This window comes from Podarcis liolepis (genome assembly GCF_965112155.1).
Source record: "Podarcis liolepis genome assembly, chromosome: 12".
In the NCBI taxonomy this organism is placed as follows: Eukaryota; Metazoa; Chordata; class Lepidosauria; order Squamata; family Lacertidae; genus Podarcis; species Podarcis liolepis.
In genome coordinates this window covers 24976766-24997545 of record NC_139563.1, presented here as the reverse complement: position 1 = coordinate 24997545, position 20780 = coordinate 24976766, and the positions used below count along the sequence as shown (strand labels likewise).

General features: G+C 42.5%; 1 protein-coding gene across 1 annotated transcript in view; it reads right to left on the bottom strand.

The window, feature by feature from the left end:
• The window catches only part of CUBN (cubilin), a 133304-nt gene extending 114346 nt beyond the window's left edge, over window positions 1–18958 (bottom strand). Inside the window, exons 1-10 of the mRNA XM_083467340.1 lie at window positions 18817–18958; window positions 18559–18688; window positions 15943–16035; window positions 11541–11579; window positions 10804–10905; window positions 9165–9268; window positions 4792–4918; window positions 2416–2584; window positions 2185–2316; window positions 511–606 (exon numbers count right to left, since the gene is read on the bottom strand). Coding sequence (XP_083323466.1) covers window positions 511–606; window positions 2185–2316; window positions 2416–2584; window positions 4792–4918; window positions 9165–9268; window positions 10804–10905; window positions 11541–11579; window positions 15943–16035; window positions 18559–18688; window positions 18817–18935 — 1111 coding nt within the window. The 5' untranslated portion in view covers window positions 18936–18958. The remainder of the gene's footprint in view (window positions 1–510; window positions 607–2184; window positions 2317–2415; window positions 2585–4791; window positions 4919–9164; window positions 9269–10803; window positions 10906–11540; window positions 11580–15942; window positions 16036–18558; window positions 18689–18816) is intronic.
• Between the last annotated feature and the right edge of the window lie 1822 nt (window positions 18959–20780).

Genomic DNA, 20780 nt, shown 5'->3' with positions numbered 1-20780 from the left:
TCTCCACTCCCATTGTTCTGCCTAGACACTGAGGTCCAGCTCTGAGGGCCTTCTGGAGGTTCCCTCACTGTGAGAAGTGAGGTTATAGGGAACCAGGCAGAGGGACTTCTTGGTGGTGGCACCCACCCTGTGGAACGCCCTCCCACATCTGACTTTTAGAAGACATCTGAAGGCAGCCCTGTTTAGGGGAGTTTTTAATGTTTGATGTATTATTGTGTTTTTAATATTCTCTTGAGAGCTGCCCAGAGTGGCTGGGGAAACCCAGCCAGATGGGTGAAGTATAAGTAAATTATTATTATTATTATTATTATTATTATTATTATTATTATTATGGTGTGGATGTGACCAGTGACAGGCCCAAGACCACCCAATGCACCTCATGGCTGAGTGGAGATTTCAACCAGGGTCTGTTTATTGTTAACCCAGTGTTCTGTTCCACCACACTAGGGTTCATCTCCCAGCCCCATACAAAGCAGGATGAGGATGGTGGTGATTTAGCAACAGCATTACCTGATATACTGGTACATGCAGCGAGTGGATGACAACCTCCGTTGTTTACTGAGCAAATATTAACCTGGGTGCACACTTTCCCATCTCCTTCATAGCCTGGTTTGAATAAAACAGCAATTTTATCAAGTTGCAGTGTCATATGATAGCAAACATGTGTTTATACTGTCAAGCCGTTGAAAAGATGACAAAGAACAGTGACAAATGAAGCCAGAGGCAAATTTTTCCCCAGTTTCATCATCCAAGGAAGTCTTGTTTGGGTCTCCTTGACATTAGCACAAAGCCTGTCTATTTTAATATAGCTTATAAATCAGCAGAAAGTTGGGCAATCCAAGTCTCATGAGCTGGACGATATCATCAGCCGTTGCACTTGGTTCTGCAGCAACTTCCCTAGATCTCTGCCATGTGACGGGTTCCTGTAACAGCCCCAGATGCAATGGGGCTGGAGTGGTTTGTGCAAGCCAGATGTAAGCTGGCATCCCTATGGACCCAGGCTCTATTAAACTTTCCCAGAAACAAATCACTCAAGGGGGGGGGGGGAGAGAATGATAGGCTTCCTTCCCACAGACTGCCATTTCCAGTTTCTATTCCTCATTTTTTCCTGTCTTAAGTTTGGTTCTCTACATTTCCTCCTCAGTTGGCAATTTTAAAAAAATTAAATGTCCCCCTCAAAATCCACCAGCATTTTAGTGCTAGTTTATCCTAAAACACATGTGTTTGCAAGGAATTTTTGCCTAAAAGAGACATTTTTGCAAAGCGATTTCCCTTAATTGAATGCATTTTGTATGTTACTTTTCACTGACGCATGTTTGTTTATGCACACTCTACTGCAATATATGCCTTTTTGTACACATTGTTTGGCTGGAAAACTCAGGAGAACATATCAAGGGGACAGGGAATGTTGTGCTTTTTAGATTTGGAAAAAGCAGGGGGGGGGGTGTACACACCCACCCACCACACCCACACAACACAAGCTTAGCAGGTAAGAGGGAACTGAAAATGGCAACAGAAGAGTACATGCTTCATAGCGTCATGAAACTCCAGGGTACAAATGGAACCTTAATAGCCACTTCACCTATCCTTGCTAGATCCTCTAGCAAAGCACTATCATCCACATTACAGTGTGTGTCACAGGCAGAAAGCAAACATGATCTGCCTTCATACCTTTCCCTGGACCGTGTGCAAACAGAATCAAAATGTTTCACATTTGTTGGATAAGCCAATGCATTTTTTCTCAGCAGTTCAACTGAATGCAATGGGAATTGCAGCCTAAAATGCTCTCAGGAGACTCAGAGAAGTCCACCGCTTTCAAGTAAGGAAGGAAATTCGCAGAGTTTCCTACCCAACCTAAACAGGGATAAAAGTCCTTTACAGTCTCAAAGACTGTGATCGGTTTTGCCCTGCATCACAATGGAATTTGCCTTCTTTGATAAAAATCCCTGTAAAACCTCACAGTCTCATACTAAATGACATTATTACAACCAGGTGAAGAAAACTATGGAACCTTTCCATTCATAATGTATTTGTCTTTCTTCAGATAGCTGAAAGATGGCAGGTTCCCAAATAACAGGTTTGACCAATTTGCCAGATATTATTGAGTAGGTACAGCAGCATCAAGGTCTACAAAACAGCAAAGCTGAAACCGATTGAGAAATACAGAGGACGTCCATTGTTTACCTGGCGGGCAATAGCCGCAATGGAAGGAGCCCATGGTGTTGATGCACTGAACCATTGGGGCAGTTGAACAGCCTCCGTTATCTATCTCACATTCGTTAATATCTTGGCAGGTGTAGCCGTTTCCTTGCCAACCTATGGAAACAGAAAGCTGCATGATACGGCTGGCCACTGTGATGGAGCAGATGGGCCTCTGGCCTGATCCAGCAGGACTCTTTTTATTTCCTTACTCACCTGATGGACAAGGACCGCAGGAGTAAGAGCCTGGCTTGTTTTGGCACTGCACAGGAGGATCCAGAGAGCAGGGCGGTTTAGGGAGGCTACACTCATCGATGTCAGCAGTGCAGGCAGGACTCCCTGGCGGCGCCATCCAGCCAGCATCACAGATGCAGCTGTACTTGGGCTGCCAAGTTAAAACAGGGCAATCATGAACATGCCACAAGAGGAACTGCTCCTAATAAACCTTTTGAACTATTGCTAATTTCAAGCCAGGCTTGCAGCCGTGCGGTGATTTGCCTTTACAGAGCCCCATTTCAATTATGGTCTGTGTTCTTTCCCCAAGCTTGCTCTCCTCTGCTAGCAGCAGAGGCTTAATGTGCTCCAGTAAAAGGGAACCTGTAATTTAATCATAACAAGCCAGAGAATGACCAGTAATCATGAAATCAGCCTAAATATAATTAAATTCAGTGAGCACAACCTGCTAGTGTATCATAAGACTGATACAAATATAACCATCTGCAAATAAACTTGGCTGCTCTGTCTTTGGAATACTGTGGGTTGTTATGCTTTGGGGGAAAATCGCAAACAAAGGTTATTCATTCACTGGCGAAATGCATTTAAAGCTAGTTTAGTCTGAACCAGAGAAATTCAAACTCCAAGAGAAGGGCCAACGGTGCCAGCAGGATTTTCTGGCCCCAGTACTCTGTGGATGTGGCTTTCCAACCCACTTGAAAAAAGGCCACAGATTTGCATCAAATTTGCATGTTTTGCATTATATGCTGATTTGTGGACTCTCTTGCAGGTGTACTAAAGGACCCAATAATAAATCAGTAGCCACACACATAATAAAATGCCTGGCAGGCAGAATGTAAACAGCGGAAGTTTTTGCCATAATTGCATTTCCATACAGTGGTACCTCGGGTTAAGAACTTAATTTGTTCTGGAGGTGAGTTCTTAACCTAAAACTGTTCTTAATCTGAGGTACCACTTTAGCTAATGGGGCCTCCCGCTGCTGCCGCACCACTGCCACACGATTTCTGTTCTCATCCTGAAGCAAAGTTCTTAACCCGAGGTACTATTTCTGGGTTAGCCGAGTCTGTAACCTGAAGCGTCTGTAACCCGTGGTACCACTGTACTAGAAAAGGCTTAACCTATTGAATTTTTGCCTCCCACGTAGCTGCTAAAAGCACAAGGATGCTGCTTTTACACAATGCCTACATGAAACCAAAGCTTAAGTTTCGATCCTAAACCCACGTACCTGGGAGTAATCTCCATTAAACACAAAAGACTTACTTTTGAGTAGACATACATGCCACTGAACTGCAGTTTAACTATAGAGTGAATTCTTAGTGGTCCTTGGCTCCTGCCCATGCCAAAGTCTTTTTGTAATGTTTTCACATTTTGCATTTGCTATTTGGGGACGGGGGCAGTTCTTTAACTCTCACTTGTACTTATTATGCAGATAGGTAGCCGTGTTGGTCTGCCATAGTCAAAATAAAAAAAATCCTTCCAGTAGCACCTTAAAGACCAACTAAGTTAGTTCTTGGTATGAGCTTTCGTGTGCATGCACACTTCTTCAGATACACTGAAACAGAAGTTGCCAGATCCTTCTATATAGTGAGAAGGTGGGGAGGGGTATTACTCAGAAGGGTGGTGGGAATGGGAGATTGGCAGATAGCTGAGATGAGCCTGTTGACGACTCTTAACGACTGTAATAGGTCTTACAGGAAAAGGCAAGGGGTGAGAAGGTGAGAAATGGCTTAGTCATGTATAATGAGATAAGAATCCAATGTCTCTGTTCAGACCAGGTCTCTCCATGGTTTTAAGTTTGGTAATGAGTTGCAATTCAGCAGCTTCTCTTTCCAGTCTATTTCTGAAATTCCTTTGTAGTAAAACAGCTACTTTGAGATCTTGTATAGAATGTCCTAGGAGATTGAAGTGTTCTCCTACTGGTTTCTCTGTTTTGTGATTCTTGAGTAATACCCCTCCCCACCAACTTAGTTGGTCTTTAAGGTGCTACTGGAAGGAATTTTTTTATTTTGTACTTATTATGTAGTAGTATGTGCAGAAAATTGTCTCTGGGGACTGTGTGATCTCAAACAAACCCACCCTAGGAAAGATGCATACTGGTTGCTAGGGAAAAGGAAGGGCAAACTGCAGATATTCCAAGAACTAGAAAATAAAACAGAAAAGTGCACTAAAGGGGAACAGAAAGCAGCAGTATTTTAGGACCCCAGGAATTCCTGTTGCCTGATGTCCAAACACCTGTCGCAGCTCTAACTCAGTGGATAAAAAAAGTGGGAGCAGCCAGGCTTGTTCATCTCACAGAAATTGTTCAAGAGGCTACATAACTTTCTTTCTAGGAGGGCTAGATCAGCTTTCTTTGCTTACCTGACCAGGTTGCTCTCTGTTTCCATCAACACAGAGCCCATGCCCACAGAGAGCTGGAGATCTCCCTTGGCAGTCATCAAAATTTGACACGCAGTGAGGTCCATAAGTTTCTGGTGTACAGGTGCAGCTTTCAGAGGAAGAATGAAATAACATTGCAATACCCTTCCACATGTCTAAAGTCTGTCCTTAATCTGTCAAACATTAACCAGTTTCATGCTGTGAGTTATGATGTCTTAATTTCTACACTTATATCTGATCTGCAGCATCTCCTGCAAGTTCCAAAGACCTCAGGAGCCCATTCCACAGTAACAGTGTGGCAGCCTCTCTTCTGGAAAAGAGCTTTCCTGTTGAGATATGACAGGTGCCCTCTGGAAACAAATGAAGACATTCCAACAGGTGATCCCAACAAGATAAATGGGCCTCTACCATGGCTGCCTTTTTTAAATAAAATAAAAAATACATCTGCTAATTTTTGTGTTGATTTAGAAAAGTTTTTAGCTGTTTTGTGGGATATTGCCTTGAGATGTGTGTGTAGAATGCAAGAATTAACAGTAAGAATGTCATGCTTTTTTTAAGTGAAAGAATTTATGAGTCATCAGAGTATTCTACGTGAGTTCCTTGACTTGCATCAAAGTTTTTCTCTACTTTGTAACATCTAGTTAACTTGGTTAGTGTTTGGATCTAGAGCCTGCCTTGCTTCCATTAACCTGAAGCCATTCCCTCCATTTCCAGTGTTTCAACTGTAAGTGGCATTCCTTTTGTAGCCAGAAAAAACACCCCCCCACACACACACACATTAGACAGAGCTATCAGCAGGTTTGGGGTGACTCCAAGGTCTGCAGAAGCACAAAAATTCTTTAGGGGGAAAGACCTAAGGGGAGAAGCTCCTCAAAATAGTCCAATGAGGACTGTGCATACTCAATGCCTACAGAATGCTGGTGGTGGGGATGGAAAACTGAGAGGGGAAGATAGAAAAGAATGACTGGAATCCTGAACAGCAGCAACCCTCAATGCAACATTTGGTTGCAGGTCCCACATGTCATAGAGAGAGAAAATTAAAAACTAGACAGGCAATCAGGGGATGAGCTATCTCAAGAAACATCATGCAATTCTGCTTGGTTGCTAAACAAGCACCTGTCTCCTTCTTGGTTAGTCGACTTTAACAATAACAACAGAACTAACCCTTAAGCTGCACAGAGAATGATCTCTGCTGTTGCACTCCCAACAAACTGCAAACAGGCAAAACACTGTGCCAAATTGAATAAGAGTAAAACAGCTGTAATCTCCTCCCTGGCCGGGGAGCCAGTACCATCACATGTTTGCACTAAGACATGATTTGGCTTAGCGTTCCATGCAAACAAGGTCGCTATATAAAGCAAATGAAGCTTTTTTAACTATACATTCACAGTTACATTTCATTGTACATGTAACTGTATATGCACAGATCCCTGTTTCACTGGTAGCCAGAAGTCCAGATTATTAACTTTTCAGAGTGCTCCACGTTCCATTAGATGGTTGACTTGATACATTAAAAGCAAGCAAAGCTAGGTTACTGAGCACAGCCTCCAGTGAAGTGGTACTGATTAACTCAGATTTCAAAGCTTTAATGCTTGACTACCCCCTACCCAACTGTAATAAAGCAATGGTTTGTCTTTTAACAGATTGTTGATTTCAGACAGTGGGACTTATTTCCTGGAAAAACGTGTTTAGAATCAGAGCGTTAGACTCTGCAAGCATAAAGCATCTTCCAGCCTTCTGCCAATCTGGGGAAGATAAAACAAATTGCCCGGTTTAGAAGAAAAAGAACATTTGGTTAGCAGTTCACAAAAGTGACCACAAGTCTCAGTGATTAGTCACGCAGACTTCAAAACACCAAGTCCTGCACTGATAGAACTCCCTGAGGTGGTATAAAATGATATTATATTTTATCTATTTGAATAAGATATTAATTTATTACTACCGTCATGCTGTCCAGATCAAAGCTTTAGAAACCAGAATGTTCAAAAAGATCAGTTCCATAACAATCTCAACAGAGCAATGAATGAAGGAATTGTTGGTCACTGTTTTCCATTTCTGGTCATTAGTTTTTTTCTGAAACATTGCTCTGAATTGAAATGTGACCCTGTTAAGAAAATGTCAGATAGAAAGCAAGAATAACATTTTCTTAACTAGGACGGTGAGCTCTTTGATATCATCCCTATGGAACTTTTTGGTGGACAAAACATTTTAAGAGTGTCTCCACCCCCATCATTCTGCCCGGACACTGAGGTCCAGCACTGAGGGCCTCTTGGCGGTTCCCTCACTGTGAGAAGCGAAGTTACAGGGAACCAGGCAGAGGGCCTTCTTGGTTTGTGGTGGAACACCCTCCCACCAGATGTCAAGGAAAAAACAACTTCCAGTCTTTCAGAAGACATCTGAAGGCAGTCCTGTTTAAGGAAGCTTTTAATTTTGCATTAAAATTATTGCATTTTAAGCGATGTGGGTGGTGCTGTGGGTAAAACCTCAGCGCCTAGGACTTGCCGATCGCATGGTCGGCGGTTCGAATCCCCGCGGCGGGGTGAGCTCCCGTCGTTCGGTCCCAGCTCCTGCCCACCTAGCAGTTTGAAAGCACCCTTAAGTGCAAGTAGATAAATAGGGACCACTTTCTAGCGGGAAGGTAAATGGTGTTTCCGTGTGCTGCGCTGGTGCTGGCTCGCCAGAGCAGCTTCGTCACGCTGGCCACGTGACCCGGAAGTGTCTGCAGACAGCGCTGGCCCCCAGCCTCTTAAGCGAGATGGGCGCGCAACCCCAGAGTCGGTCACGACTGGCCCATACGGGCAGGGGTACCTTTACCTTTACCTTTTATTGTATTTTAATATTTTGTTGGAAGCTTCCCAGAGTGGCTGGGGAAACCCAGACAGATGGGCAGGGTATAAATAATAAATGATGATGATGATGATCTCATTTATTTTCAAATAGGGCATTTCATGTGTTGAATCTGATGACTCCAGGTGAACAAATGAAGCTGACATACTAGGTAAAAGGTAAAGGTAAAAGACCTCTGGATGGTTAAGTGCAATTGTGGGGGAAATGGGATGTTCCAGTTTTTCTGGGACACTTGGAAGTCATTCAAGTTGGTAGCCATCATTTCTCGCTGCGGAACCAAATTCCAGGATTTAACTATGTGCTATGTGAAGTGCTTTCCTTCTCTACCTACCCACCCACCCTCTCCGTCTCACACACACGGTGGAAAAGGAGGCAATTCTCAGAGGGTCTGATTGGCAAGCCCAGAGTGAGATGGATGACACTTCAGGAAGGTTCTTGTTTTTAACCTTACGTGTGCACAGACAAAGAAGTGGACTAAAGAATAATCAAATCAAAATCAAATCAAGAGTTGCCCTGAACTAATTTGTGTAAAAGCTTGCAAGCTTTCCAAAGCACAGGGAATGCCAAGCAAATATTTGCAGAGGAAGGGATTTTGTGTGTGTGTGGTGTTGTTATTCCAAAACCAAAATGTTTTGCAGAGAACTCTGGCATGAGGTCCCATTACACTGAGAAAGCTTCGTCAGGAAATGATGGGTGCTTTTACCAGCTAGCCATTTTTTTTAAGGAGCAGGAACTTAAAACAAGTCCAAGCTAGGAGGGCTGCATGAAATGTCAGCATGGGAAGGGCTAGAGGTAAAAGGGGGTGGAGCAATGAACTTAAAATGTGAACAGTAGGCTAGTTTTGCACGCACACACATATATACACATACACCCTCCCAATCCTACTCCAGGCAAGCAATATGTATAATCAGAGTTCAAATATATATTCCCGCCAGGAAAAAACTGGTATGTTTGCCCTCTTGGCTTACCATACTGGGAACTGCTGAATCAGCTCTCAGGCAGTGTGTAGTTTAGGTTTAGTTCTTCATTGCAAGCAACAACCTGCTGCATGGTTTGTTCCCTCCATAAACTGTTTTATATTGAAAAGAGTTGTTATAAATTCCCTGAGTAGCCTCTTCTTTGTGATACTTTTTTAAACCACTCAAGGACGGGATTGACTCCAGCTACGAAAGCTGCTGCTGCTGCTGCTAAAGGTGGGCAGCAGCTGCGGGCTGTTGATATGTCTTCCCATTAATCATTGGTCCTTTCCACACTTTTTCTGTGCATTTCTTGCTCATTTTCTTAACCACAAAAGTCTGCTTTTGTTGTTTTAGAAGTGGATTTGTTGCGACAGACCGTTGTTTAATCTGCTTTTCTTGCGGAAGCCTAAATTTCCAGTATCCACTTGAATTCCTCCTGCAAATTGTGGCGATCCAGAGGCACTCTTTATTGTTGTATCTTGCATGTTCGTAGCACTCAGCAAAACTATAATGGACATCCTCCTAAGGACATTAGCAGGAGTTACTTACCTGTAACTACCCGGGGTATTTACACATGTTGCCCCATTCTGGCAGCCTAGAGGTGTCCCAGCATAAATCTGACATTCATTAACGTCAACAGAACAGAATGGCCCCTGAAAACAGAGTGAAATCGAGCTTATTTCCTGAGTAAAACAGACACACAATGGGGTCCGCAGAGCCAGTGTGATGATATACAATTTCAAAAGATTGTAACGCAGCATCTGGTTGGCTTGCGGCAATACTGCCCTTCACAAACACTAAAACAAAACTCAGTTGTTCAGATTTCCCCTGCTTGTCCATGGAAATATAGCATGCTTTTATTTAATTTAAAGCATAGGGCCATTATAGTAGAAGCATGGAGCTTCTCCTTGGGGAGTGAAATCATGCACCATTAGCCCTCCAGCTTCTGATGCCAAATATGCAAAGGAGCACATGCTCTGCTCAAGGGGTTAATCTTTAGAGATCCATTTGTGTGCTGCCATAAACACAATACATCCTACTAATACAAGAGGTTCAGTTAAGCATCCACACTTGCCTCCCCCCTTCCTCTGCATGAATAAAATTTTAATTTTGGAACTTGGGAGACCCATGAATAAGATGATCAATGTTTAAATGACAACCATTTCCACCTATGGTGCATTCCTCATCTGATGGCAACACAGCACGGAAAAAATGAAAAGGATCTCTCTCTCTCTCTCTCTCTCTCTCTCTCTCTCTCTCTCTCTCTCTCTTTCTCCCTCTCTCTCTGTGTGTTATTATTTCTATTATTTCTAATAGATTTCTCCTGTCTTTGCTTTCTTTGCTTTCCTCTCTTTTCTTTTGTTGTTCTTTTCCTTTCCTTTCTTTTTTCTGATATTTCTGACTTCATTTTTTTCTAGATACTATTTTGTTGTATTGTAAAACTCTAATAAAAATTTCTGCAAAAAGAAATAAATATTAAAAGCTATTGGACTGAGTCACGCATTAATGCTTCAGTAGGATTGTGTTACTGAAATTTTTAATGATGGGGGTTTATATTTTGATTTTGTGTAAGTGGTTTGTTTTTGTTTGTTTTACTTTGTAAATGGCTTATTCATCCAGCAAGAATCTTCTTCTTGTGTACTAAGCTGCTTAGCCAAAACATTGGCTCAGCTAACTCAGTACAGTGGGACCTCGGGTTAAGAACTTAATTCGTTCTGGAGGTCCGTTCTTAACCTGAAACTGTTCTTAACCTGAGGTATCGCTTTAGCTAATGGGGCGTCCCGCTGCTGCTGTGCTGCCGTCACACAATTTTTGTTCTCATCCTGAAGTAAAGTTCTTAACCCGAGGTACTATTTCTGGGTTAGCGGAGTCTATAACCTGAAGTGTCTGTAACCTGAAGCATCTGTACCCCGAGGTACCACTGTACACTGACTGACACTAGTTTTCCAGGGGTTCAGATGGGGGACATTCACAGCCCTACCTGGCGATGCTAGAGATTGAATGTGAGGCCTTCTGCAGATGCTGTATCACTGAACTACAGCCCTTCCCCTAATTGATAACACAATGTTTATATTCCTACATGCTTCTGTGAGCAATGCATTGATTGGGTCCTTTGCAGGTGATGGCAGTAGCAGGGACTGAACTTTACATATTGCATCAATTGGAAGTTGTTGAGCGACTACCTTACCTGCCAGTTGTTGGGGCAAAGACAGAAGAAGGCATCTAGCAAATCAATGCAGGTTCCAGAATTCTGGCAGGGATTGCTGCTACAGGCTTTTCTCAGGATGGTCTGGCACAAAACAAGGGCAAAAATAAACCCAGTCAGTTAGCGTTTATGACTTCATTGGCACAGTCTTTCTTAAATAACCTTCAAGTGTGTAGAGGACTTGGCTCTGTTTAGGTTCCCGCAAGCAGCCAGTTCAGAGAATAAACTTAATGGGTGCATAACAAAAGCTCTCCTTTTGCTTTGTCAATAGAAAACCTACAGTATTTCTCAGAAATAAGCATTAAAGTTTATTTACGAGGGCTGTCTGCTGACCCCAGCTGAACCCTGGAGGCCTAAATGAATTGGGCTCATTTTGGTCAATCAAGGATTCAGCCACAGGGTTGAGCCAGCCCTGGATCACCTGGTGTCAGATCAGATCTACTCAGAGTGATCCAGGATTTTCAAAACAGAGGCAGGAGGGTAGCAAGGCGAGGGGAAGTGGAGGTCCACACAGCTATCCTGGATTGTGGCCTGCATCGGATTAGGGTGTGCACACAGCCCTGTTATCTTCATTCCATCAACACCACTTTACCTTTTGGGTTGTTGTTTGTTAAGATACATTCATGTGTAACCCAGGATTGAGCACAATTTATCTTCTTGCCGCACCACTAAGATTTCTGACTACAGAACACTTTGTCTTCTTCCATAAAAGTACTCACCTGCTCAAGGCTTTGAAGTCTGCCTTCGATATTCACAATCTACAACAGAAATATAAAGACAAACATTTGGGAATAATAGCTAGACATTCCTGGAATAACAGCTAGACATTATAATCAAGCATAATGGGCAGGCTAAGAAGAAAGGGTGGAATTTCAAAGAGGGTATTTTTTCAGTACTGTTGTGTTCTCTGCACCACCACAAGCCGTGAAGAAGGTCCCTGGGCAGGGCTACCCAGATCTGGTTTCATTGGATGAGATTCATGGCACCTTCATAGCATCTGCTTTATTTGCAAGGCAGCCCATACTCCTTCAAGACAGCAAACCCATTGTCCCACATCAGAACCCCAGAGAGCTCTTGTACCCTTAAGGTGCCAAGACTGGGCTCACAGATCTTTCTCTTCCAAAAAGTTTTTCACACCCACCCACACCCCTCTTCTCCAAGCTCTGATGAAGAACCATCCCCTTCCAAGCACTCAGGAAAATGTCAGGCAAAAACATTCCTCTTTACCCAGGCCTATGTCTATTTAATAATCTATGGCCTGTGAAAGTGTGTTGGGGGGACGACTGCTATTATTATGATTCTTTTACTATTAGGCTGTCTGTCTGTCTGCTTTTTACTATGCTTTTATAATGTTCTTCTTGTTGATGTTTTGTGTTTCTTTCTTTTTTTATAAATTTTGATTTGAAATTTTATTTACAACATAACATAACCCCCCCACCCCCCAATACAGAAATCCACCCTCATTAAACGTGAAGATAACATGCAATAAGCATAACATACAACAGTGCAAACAACCAAATAAAAGACTTCCTTTATCCTGTATCTGGCCTCCTTATTTACTTCTTCTAAACTGTTTCCTTTACAAATAATTATTAAGATTTTTCTAATTATAATTTAAATATCCACAAAGTCTCCAGCAGACATTAATCGAAACAAGTCCAGGTATGTATTTTAGGGCACTATTTTGTGAAGTATTCTCTGCATTTTCCACATGCTTTTTGAAACTCTTGCCTCTGTTAATCTAGCCAATTCGATATACTCTAACAGTTTGTCTTGCCATTCCTTTTTTGATGTTTTATGTTTCTAATGTTGTATACCGCCCTGAGATCTTTCCATAAAGGGCAGGATATAAATTGAATAAATAAGAATATAAGAAGCAGGAAATTATCAAACTAAATAGAAATTATTGTCAAATTAAAAAGAAAATACTTCCAAACATACTTCCAGTAATGTGATATGAAGTAGCTGACATTAAAGCTGAAAAGAAACTTCTCCTTCAGTTTACAAAACATGGTTTCATTTTTGTTAGTCAGTAGCAATCATGAACTCCCAGTCTTTGATTCCCAAGACTGTTACACTCCATGGTTCTTTGTCATGTAACCTAAATCAGTGATTAGTGAAAGAAACTTATTTGTCTCTAGTCATTTTTTAGTCTATTTGACGAAGTTATGTAAAATGCTGTAAAAAAAATAAATACCAACAAACTCTTATATTTGCTTCTGAATAAGTTCTTAGTCTATGAAATGTTTTCCGAAGACCTACAGCCAAAGCCACTTACATCAAGAATGAATTGACCATTGAATGTTTTCAAAAACAAGCCTAAAGAGATTGAAATGCTCTAATTCAGAATTTTATGTTTCTGCTCCTGCTGTCTATATAGAGATACAGTTTTGTATATTGAATACAGGGCATTTTTAAAAAAGAAAAACATTATACAGAACTGTGCTTGTATGATCTTCTAAACTCGAAGCAAAAACTCCAGGCCACAGGATTGTGGGTTAAGCATTAAAGTACACATTTTATGTTTTCATATTTATGAAGGTTTATATATATATATACACACATACACATAGCATCTTCCAAAAACCAACACAAGTTAAGTTAACTAAAGAGCCCGAAGCTGCCAAAGTAATTCAAAAATTTGTTTAAAATAGAAAACAAAATGAAATATACTTAGATAACTACAGATCAATATCAATGCTGCAAATGAAGCTAATGATTAATCCAAAAATAGTAAGATGGGGGCCAATCCCTCTGGTCTATGTACAGAAGTTGAACAGACTGGAAGCAGAATCCTATTTTAACAGTGGTGATGGCAACGTACTCCAACCACAACAGGCTCACTTGAGGGGTGCAGGCACTGGCAGAGGAAGAGGGGAGCGGTGGGAGCGGACAGCCCCAGGCAGCGCAATCCCGGTTGGGTGCCATTGTGTCTGCCCCCCCCCCCGCCCGCGCTGGGCACCACGCCCCTGCGGGCGGTGTGCCATGCCCCCAGGGCGCACACCACACCCCTGCAGGCACCACGCCACATCCCCAGGATGCATGCCACGCCCCCAGGACACACACCATGCTCCCCCGGATGCGCACCAGCCATGCCCCCACCTACTATCTGCCCCCCCCCCCCGGTGCTGGAGCATGAAGCTCTGCCACTGGGTGAAGGACAGACCACATGGCGCGCACAGCCCAACCCACTGAGTGTATGTGTGCAGACACCATGACCTACTTTGCTTGAGAGCCAAACTTGCTTACATCCACGGTGATTGGCTGGTTTCCAACCTCCACTTCCCTGTCGGCCTTGCTTGGACTCCTTCTTAGAGCCAGACATTTGGGGCGAGGTAGCACAGAAAATGTAGTTTGCCAGGGCAACTAAAAAGTCTTTTCTTCAAAAGCATAGTTTAAAAAAATAAATAAAAATAAAGGTGATTCTATATATCTAAGTTTTAACATAATCTTTCTAGCCACGGTAGCAAATCACAGTGGTGGTGCTAATACTTCTCCCACCACCCTGTTCAAAATGCCCAGCTCAGACAGGTGCCTGTTTTTGACCAAGAAATGGTAGCGAAACCATTGGCTCTGCTGCCATCACAACAGTGAAGAATATGGGTGGTGGTCAACTAAGTCTTAGTCAGAGTAGACCTACTTAAATTAACGAAGATAACTTAGATAACATGTTCATTAATTTCAGAGGGTCTCTTCTAAGTAAAACTTAGCTGAAAACTACCTTACACTTCTTCTTTTTTAAGAAAAAAGGAAGAGGGGGGTCAGGGGAGAAGGAGAAGGAGCAGCAAGGGAAGAGGGGAACTGGGGCGCAACTGCCACAGAGGTATTGGTGGTGCATTTGGGGAGGGGGTCAGCTGCACAGAGGCATCAGCAGCACTCTGCTGATGATCCCCTGACGTCTAGCACCAGTCCTGAATGGACAAGAAAGCATCAGTTTACAGCGATGACTCAGTACAATAGTGAAGATGTTTCTTCCTTCACTTATTCCATCATTATCTTAATCGTTATGCTTTGCCTTTGATGCTTCATGGACAGGGCTGACTGAAGAGATTTTCCTGCCTGTGCCTCTCTTTCCCCTACTAGGGCTGCCACTTTAATAATCTTGTTGTACCAGTCAGACACCTAGTTCCAAAATTTACTGTTTGCACAGTCCCCTCTGAAGGAGATCAATTCATCCTGTTGCATTGCAGGAAACACCTCCCCGTGTGTATTATTATTATTATTATTATTATTATTATTTAAAAAGGCACAAGACAGTAGAAATTGAACAGCTGCAGGGGTCCTTAATTTCAACAGGAAAAGGTTAAGCAACTTTCTCCCATTAAAATCAGCAGGATTTACAATAGCTTTAGTGCAGAATTATGCACCACCTGAACAAAGCATGTCATGGGATTTTACATTTGGATCTGCACTGTCAACTTCCATCTGTCTAGCTAAAACTTGTGATTTGCCTGGAAAGCAAGCAAATTTCAGTGCTGGGTGTATGATTAATAATGATATAAGAAACGGGGGTTTTATTTTCAAATTCAACCAGCTCTGGTAACTCTTTGCTAGAAGTTCTTGCGCACATTATGTACTCTTTTTAATGAAAACAACACTCCAAACTAAGCTTGCATGAGTGATTGTGGCTTGGTAAACACCTTGGTAGGTTGGTAAACACAATGGAGCTGGAGAAAAAAATCCATAGAGATAGGATTTGGTCCAGTACCCAGTGAAATCAGTATATGTCTCTTTACAGAACAAACAAATACAATGATTTTTGAAAATATGTATTGTGAGCACTGTCCATGTGGTTTAAAGTGCAGAATTCTCAGCTAGGATAGGAAACTTTATTACAGTTATATCCCACTATTTCCTCCAAGAATTTTGAAACAGTATAGATGGCTTCCTCACTGCCCCATTTCATCCTCACAATAATCCTGTAAGGTAAGTTGGGCTGAAAAATAGGAATGAGCCCAAGGTTGTGCAATGAACTTCATGGCTGAGTGGAAATTTGGAAAGGTCATTTCCTGACATTCCAACTACTACATCACTCTTATGGCAAAATACTGACTTTTTTTCTTCACGTGGTGAGGAGCTGAAAATATATTTGTGTACAAATTTATAGAAAACAAGACTTACCTTAGAATGAAGCTGTGTGATCTGACTGGAAATATTTTGAGGGACACCAGCGATTCTTTTCAGATCCAGAATCTCATCTTTATTCTTTCTGATCTAAATTTTAAAAGAAATTGACAGTGATTTAAAGTGCAGGGAATGTACTCAGGCTTCAGAGATGTTGTGAGAAATCCACAAGGGAGATAAATACAGGACACTGTTGGATGCTGGAGGGAGGCCTACAAGGCGCCATCCAACTGCCTTAGGGACTCCACTCCAGATTTGTCCTTAGCCTTTTCTTCTCCCGAAGATATCCTGCAAGGCAGTGGAGGTTTAAGACCAGAGTTTTCCTTCTCCTAGATGGGCTACTGCCCCAGGTTGACAAGCCCCATCTGCCCCTCACTTCCCTCTACAGGACATGCTGAAACCACCTTCTTGACTGTTGGACCCACTATTGGTCTCGCCTGCCCAACCCACCCAACCTGCATCTTCACATGCAGGGGACGTCCCTAACTCCCTGAGGGTTTGAGACCCTTTGGCTACTCTCACCTGGTTCAGCTGGCAAGTCGAAGCTATCTCCCAGGGTGTGACCATTGTCACATGCTTCTAGGAGCCACAGGTGAGAGCTGAGTGCAGGGTAGGAACCAAAGGTAGACCAACTACCGCAGAAGGAGCATGATGTGTCCCCCACCAGAAGTACTACCCCTCCCCTAATACCCTATGCATCCCATAGAAGCAGTGTATAAATTTTGGCATATAAAAAGTAAATACGTACATTACTTTCTGCTTGGTTGCTCACCTGCCCTTCCCCTTTTACACCGCTAGGGGGTGGGGGCAAGTAAGGGAATAAGAGCAACAATGAGGTTGAGGGGTTCTCACAAAATAGGGGTGAAAGGGCGATGGCACCAATTCTAGCTTTGCATGTCAATTGTACACATATAAAAGCCCAGCCTGTGATCAAAAGGTCTTACAAGGCCACAGTATATTTCTGCTGTTGTTGCCACATGCTAACCCTGACATCACTTCTATTATATGATGTTCTTATTATAAAGTTCATTTAGATAAGGCATAAATTATATACTATAAAAGCTTATCTTTTAATTTTTATATAAACTCTCGATTTATGGCCCTGTCATCAGCCACAATCATCTCCAGCAGCGATTAAGTGCAGTAAAAAATAAATAAAAATAAATTCTTTAGACAAATGGGAGAAGATCAGAATAAGATAGGAGCAGGAGTAGATGCTGGATTCGTGGGCTTGAATGCTTTGAAGAGCTCTGAACCCACTTAGTTTGGAAGAAGCCATGTGACTATAGCACCTGATTTTTCCTGGTACCGTTGGTTCAATGAAAAGGGGGAAACCAAGGATAACATGAAGAGAGGCTGACATGAGCTAAAGAACTCCAGAAGCACTCATGGCCTGGACTGTCCCCATAGCAATGAAAAGACCTCATATCACAACTGTGTTTTCCACATGGCCCAATTACTTTTGCAGAAAGGCATGCACTGTGTGGGGTAGTCGAGTCCAGAGCTGGATTGATTGAAGCGGTCTAACTCACAACAGACGGAAGTGTTCCATCAACATTGTCAACACAACAGTGAAAGAAAATCTGCCAATTAGCTACCAAAGTATAAAGTACTATACAGCTTGGAACCAGGATACCCCAAAGATTGCCTCACCCCTTAGATACTTAATCGGTGTGCTGATAGCTCAGTGGGTTAGATCGTGGTGCTGATAATGCCAGGATTGCAGGTTTGATCCCTGTATGGGATGGCTGCATATCCCTTCATTGCAGGGGGTTGGACTAGATGATCTTCAGGATCCCTTCCAACTCTATGATTCTGTGATAGCATTTTATTGGGAGGTCTCTTCCATATGAAATAGGAATCTGGCACTTTGGAATTCCCTCCCGTTCCATATCTGACAGGTACCACCTCTGTTGTCATTTTGGCGACTATCCAATACCTTCCTTTTTCAACAAGCCGTTTAAGTGGAGGCAATCTGCGGTAGAGACTTTTATCCCAGTGTCTATCAGTATTAGCTCTGAAATTATTGTAATATATCATTTTATTGTTGATGCTTTGATTGCTATTCATTTGGGATGTTTTATGGGAAGTGATTCATAAATTAAGTTAATGAAATAAACAAATACAGTTGATGCCTGAAATTATGGTGGCGCTAGGCACCAGTGTATACTCAAATCGTTTTGGCTGACCTCCCCTCCCCTTCCTCTGTGCCAAATTATTGCCTGTAAGCTCCTCAGGGCAGGGACCTATCTTGTGAAGCTCTATGCGCCCTGATGGCTCTGTGTAACTCCATACAGTGGTTAAGTACTCAATAACTCGGGTTAAGTACTTAATTCGTTCCAGAAGTCCGTTCTTAACCTGAAACTGTTCTTAACCTGAAGCACCACTTTAGCTAATGGGGCCTCCTGCTGCCGCTGCGCCACCAGAGCACGATTTCTGTTCTCATCCTGAAGCAAAGTTCTTAACCTGAAGCACTATTTCTGGGTTAGTGGAGTCTGTAACCTGAAGCATATGTAACCTGAGGTACCACTGTACTGATTGACTATAACTCTTTGCATCCAAAAGCCATTTGAAGGACACCAATGAACCAAATAAAACCACACAGAAGATTACCTGGATCAAAGTCTCCACAAGGTCTTCTTCGTTAACTTTTATTCTGCCCTGCGATCCGGTTCTGAATTCAATATTTTTGGCAGAGCCAGTATGGAACACTAAATGGCCCCTTTCAGATGACAAGCGAGGCCTGGTGTATTGAAAAGGAAGAAGATTGCACGTGGTGTTAAATTTGCCAGAGATATAATGAAGCTGATTGATCTATGCTCTGTCTGAGCAAGCCAGGTTGCAGGTTAACACCCCAAGAATGATACTTACTGATCCTGATTGATGCCCCTTTTTGCTCTCTTTTTCTCAGTAGATTCAGATCCATAGTTGAATCCAGAAATAATCAGGAATGTCACCAAAGCCCACCGAAGAGAGCCTGGACTCAACATTCCTCGCCGCAAGTCTTCCTGGACTGTGCAGTGGGTTAAAGTGAAATCTGCACTATCTTCAAGGATTAACCCAGTGTCAGGTGTACTTTGCCCTGACAGGACTCTTGGCATATTCACAGAGATGCTTATTCAGCTCTTTCCCCCTTCTGACCCATCCATAACTTAGTTAAGAGAGAAAAGGGAGATTTCATTTGCCAGGAGTGACAATACGTCTGGTGAGTAGGTTTGAAAGAGCAGTTCCTGGGACATGTCAGCAGGTACTTCTTACTGGGCAATGCTTCTCTGTCTTCCAAGACTTCTCCCTGGACTGGTAATCTTGGTGTGTGCATCCTGGTGGTGCCATGTAACTGTATTTTGGTTTTACCTGCCTTGAACCCTTTCCATAGCCCCAGCAATAATGGAAACACGGCTGGAGATTCAGCTATGTTCACAATATAAAATCGCAATATAAAAAACAGAAAATACATAATAAATACAGTGGTACCTCGGGTTAAGTACTTAATTCGTTCTGGAGGTCCGTTCTTAACCTGAAACTGTACTTAACCTGAAGCACCATTTTAGCTAATGGGGCCTCCCGCTGCCGCTGCTGAACGATTTCTGTTCTCATCCTGGAGCAAAGTTCTTAACCCGAGGTAATATTTCTGGGTTAGAGGAGTCTGTAACCTGAAGCGTATGTAACCCGAGGTACCACTGTAAAAAAAAAACAAAGGCTGCCCAATGATCCACACCGTCCACAACACGTTTTAAAAGTGCATCAATCAAAGGCCTGAGAGGAACATTTTTGCCTGGGACCTAAAGGTGTATACCTCCCTGAGGAGGGCATTCCACAAATGGGGAGCCACACATTCTCATGTTGCTACCCTCCGGATCTCTTGTGGAAGAGGCACATGAAGAAGGGACTCAGAAGATGATCTCAGGACCAGGCAGGTTCATATGGGGATATGTGATCCTTGAGGTATTACGGTCCTGAGATGTTTAAGACTTTATGGGTCAAAACCAGCACTTTGATTTGGGCATGGCAATATCCCCACCACAGTAGATGACTCATCTCACTCAGTTTGTTCATGTTGGCTCAGCCTCTCCTACTCTCAGCCCTTCCCCTTTAAACTCACAATGATCCCACTTGCAATGATAATTAATAGCAACTGCCCATAATTCCAAGATGCTGTGATGGTGCATTTGATCCTGTCTGAGAACATTTCCATCTCTTTTAGATATTTCCCCTTGTTCTTTGCTACAAAGTTATTAACTAGTAAACACTGTTCATTCACAGAAGTGGGTATGTCTGCCAAATCCACAGCTTTTAAGGGTGAAGCAAAGGTCACCAATTGGTGCAACCAATGCTTTATCTGTGTATCTGCACGCCCTTATTATCTGTCCTGTTTGCCATTTCTATACATATTAGACTCTGAATTCTGTGACTAAATCACTGTTTGTCGACGAATGCGCCCAGGAGGGTATGCTATACCTTGCCAGAGACAGAAGAGGCTATCTTTATTGATTCAGGACTTATAAACCTAGAAACCACAAGAGCACTTAAGAGGTTTCATATATCAGGGCAGCAAGATATATTGAACAACTAATGGGTTTTGATTTTAAACAAACTTACACAGGAAATTGAGCTGCATTTGATATTGAGAGTCTCCTGCAGGGTGGAAAAAATATTACATTAGGATAAGTATAGTGAAAGCAGAAAAGGAAAGTATATCTGACCATAATTAATTGCCAAATACTTCAGTTTTAAAAAATGATACATGGAGACACTGCAATTCAAGCCTTTAGCCAAATCTGTTAGATGAAGGCTCAGCTCTTATATCTAATTTAGGAACAAACTAAGATGAATTA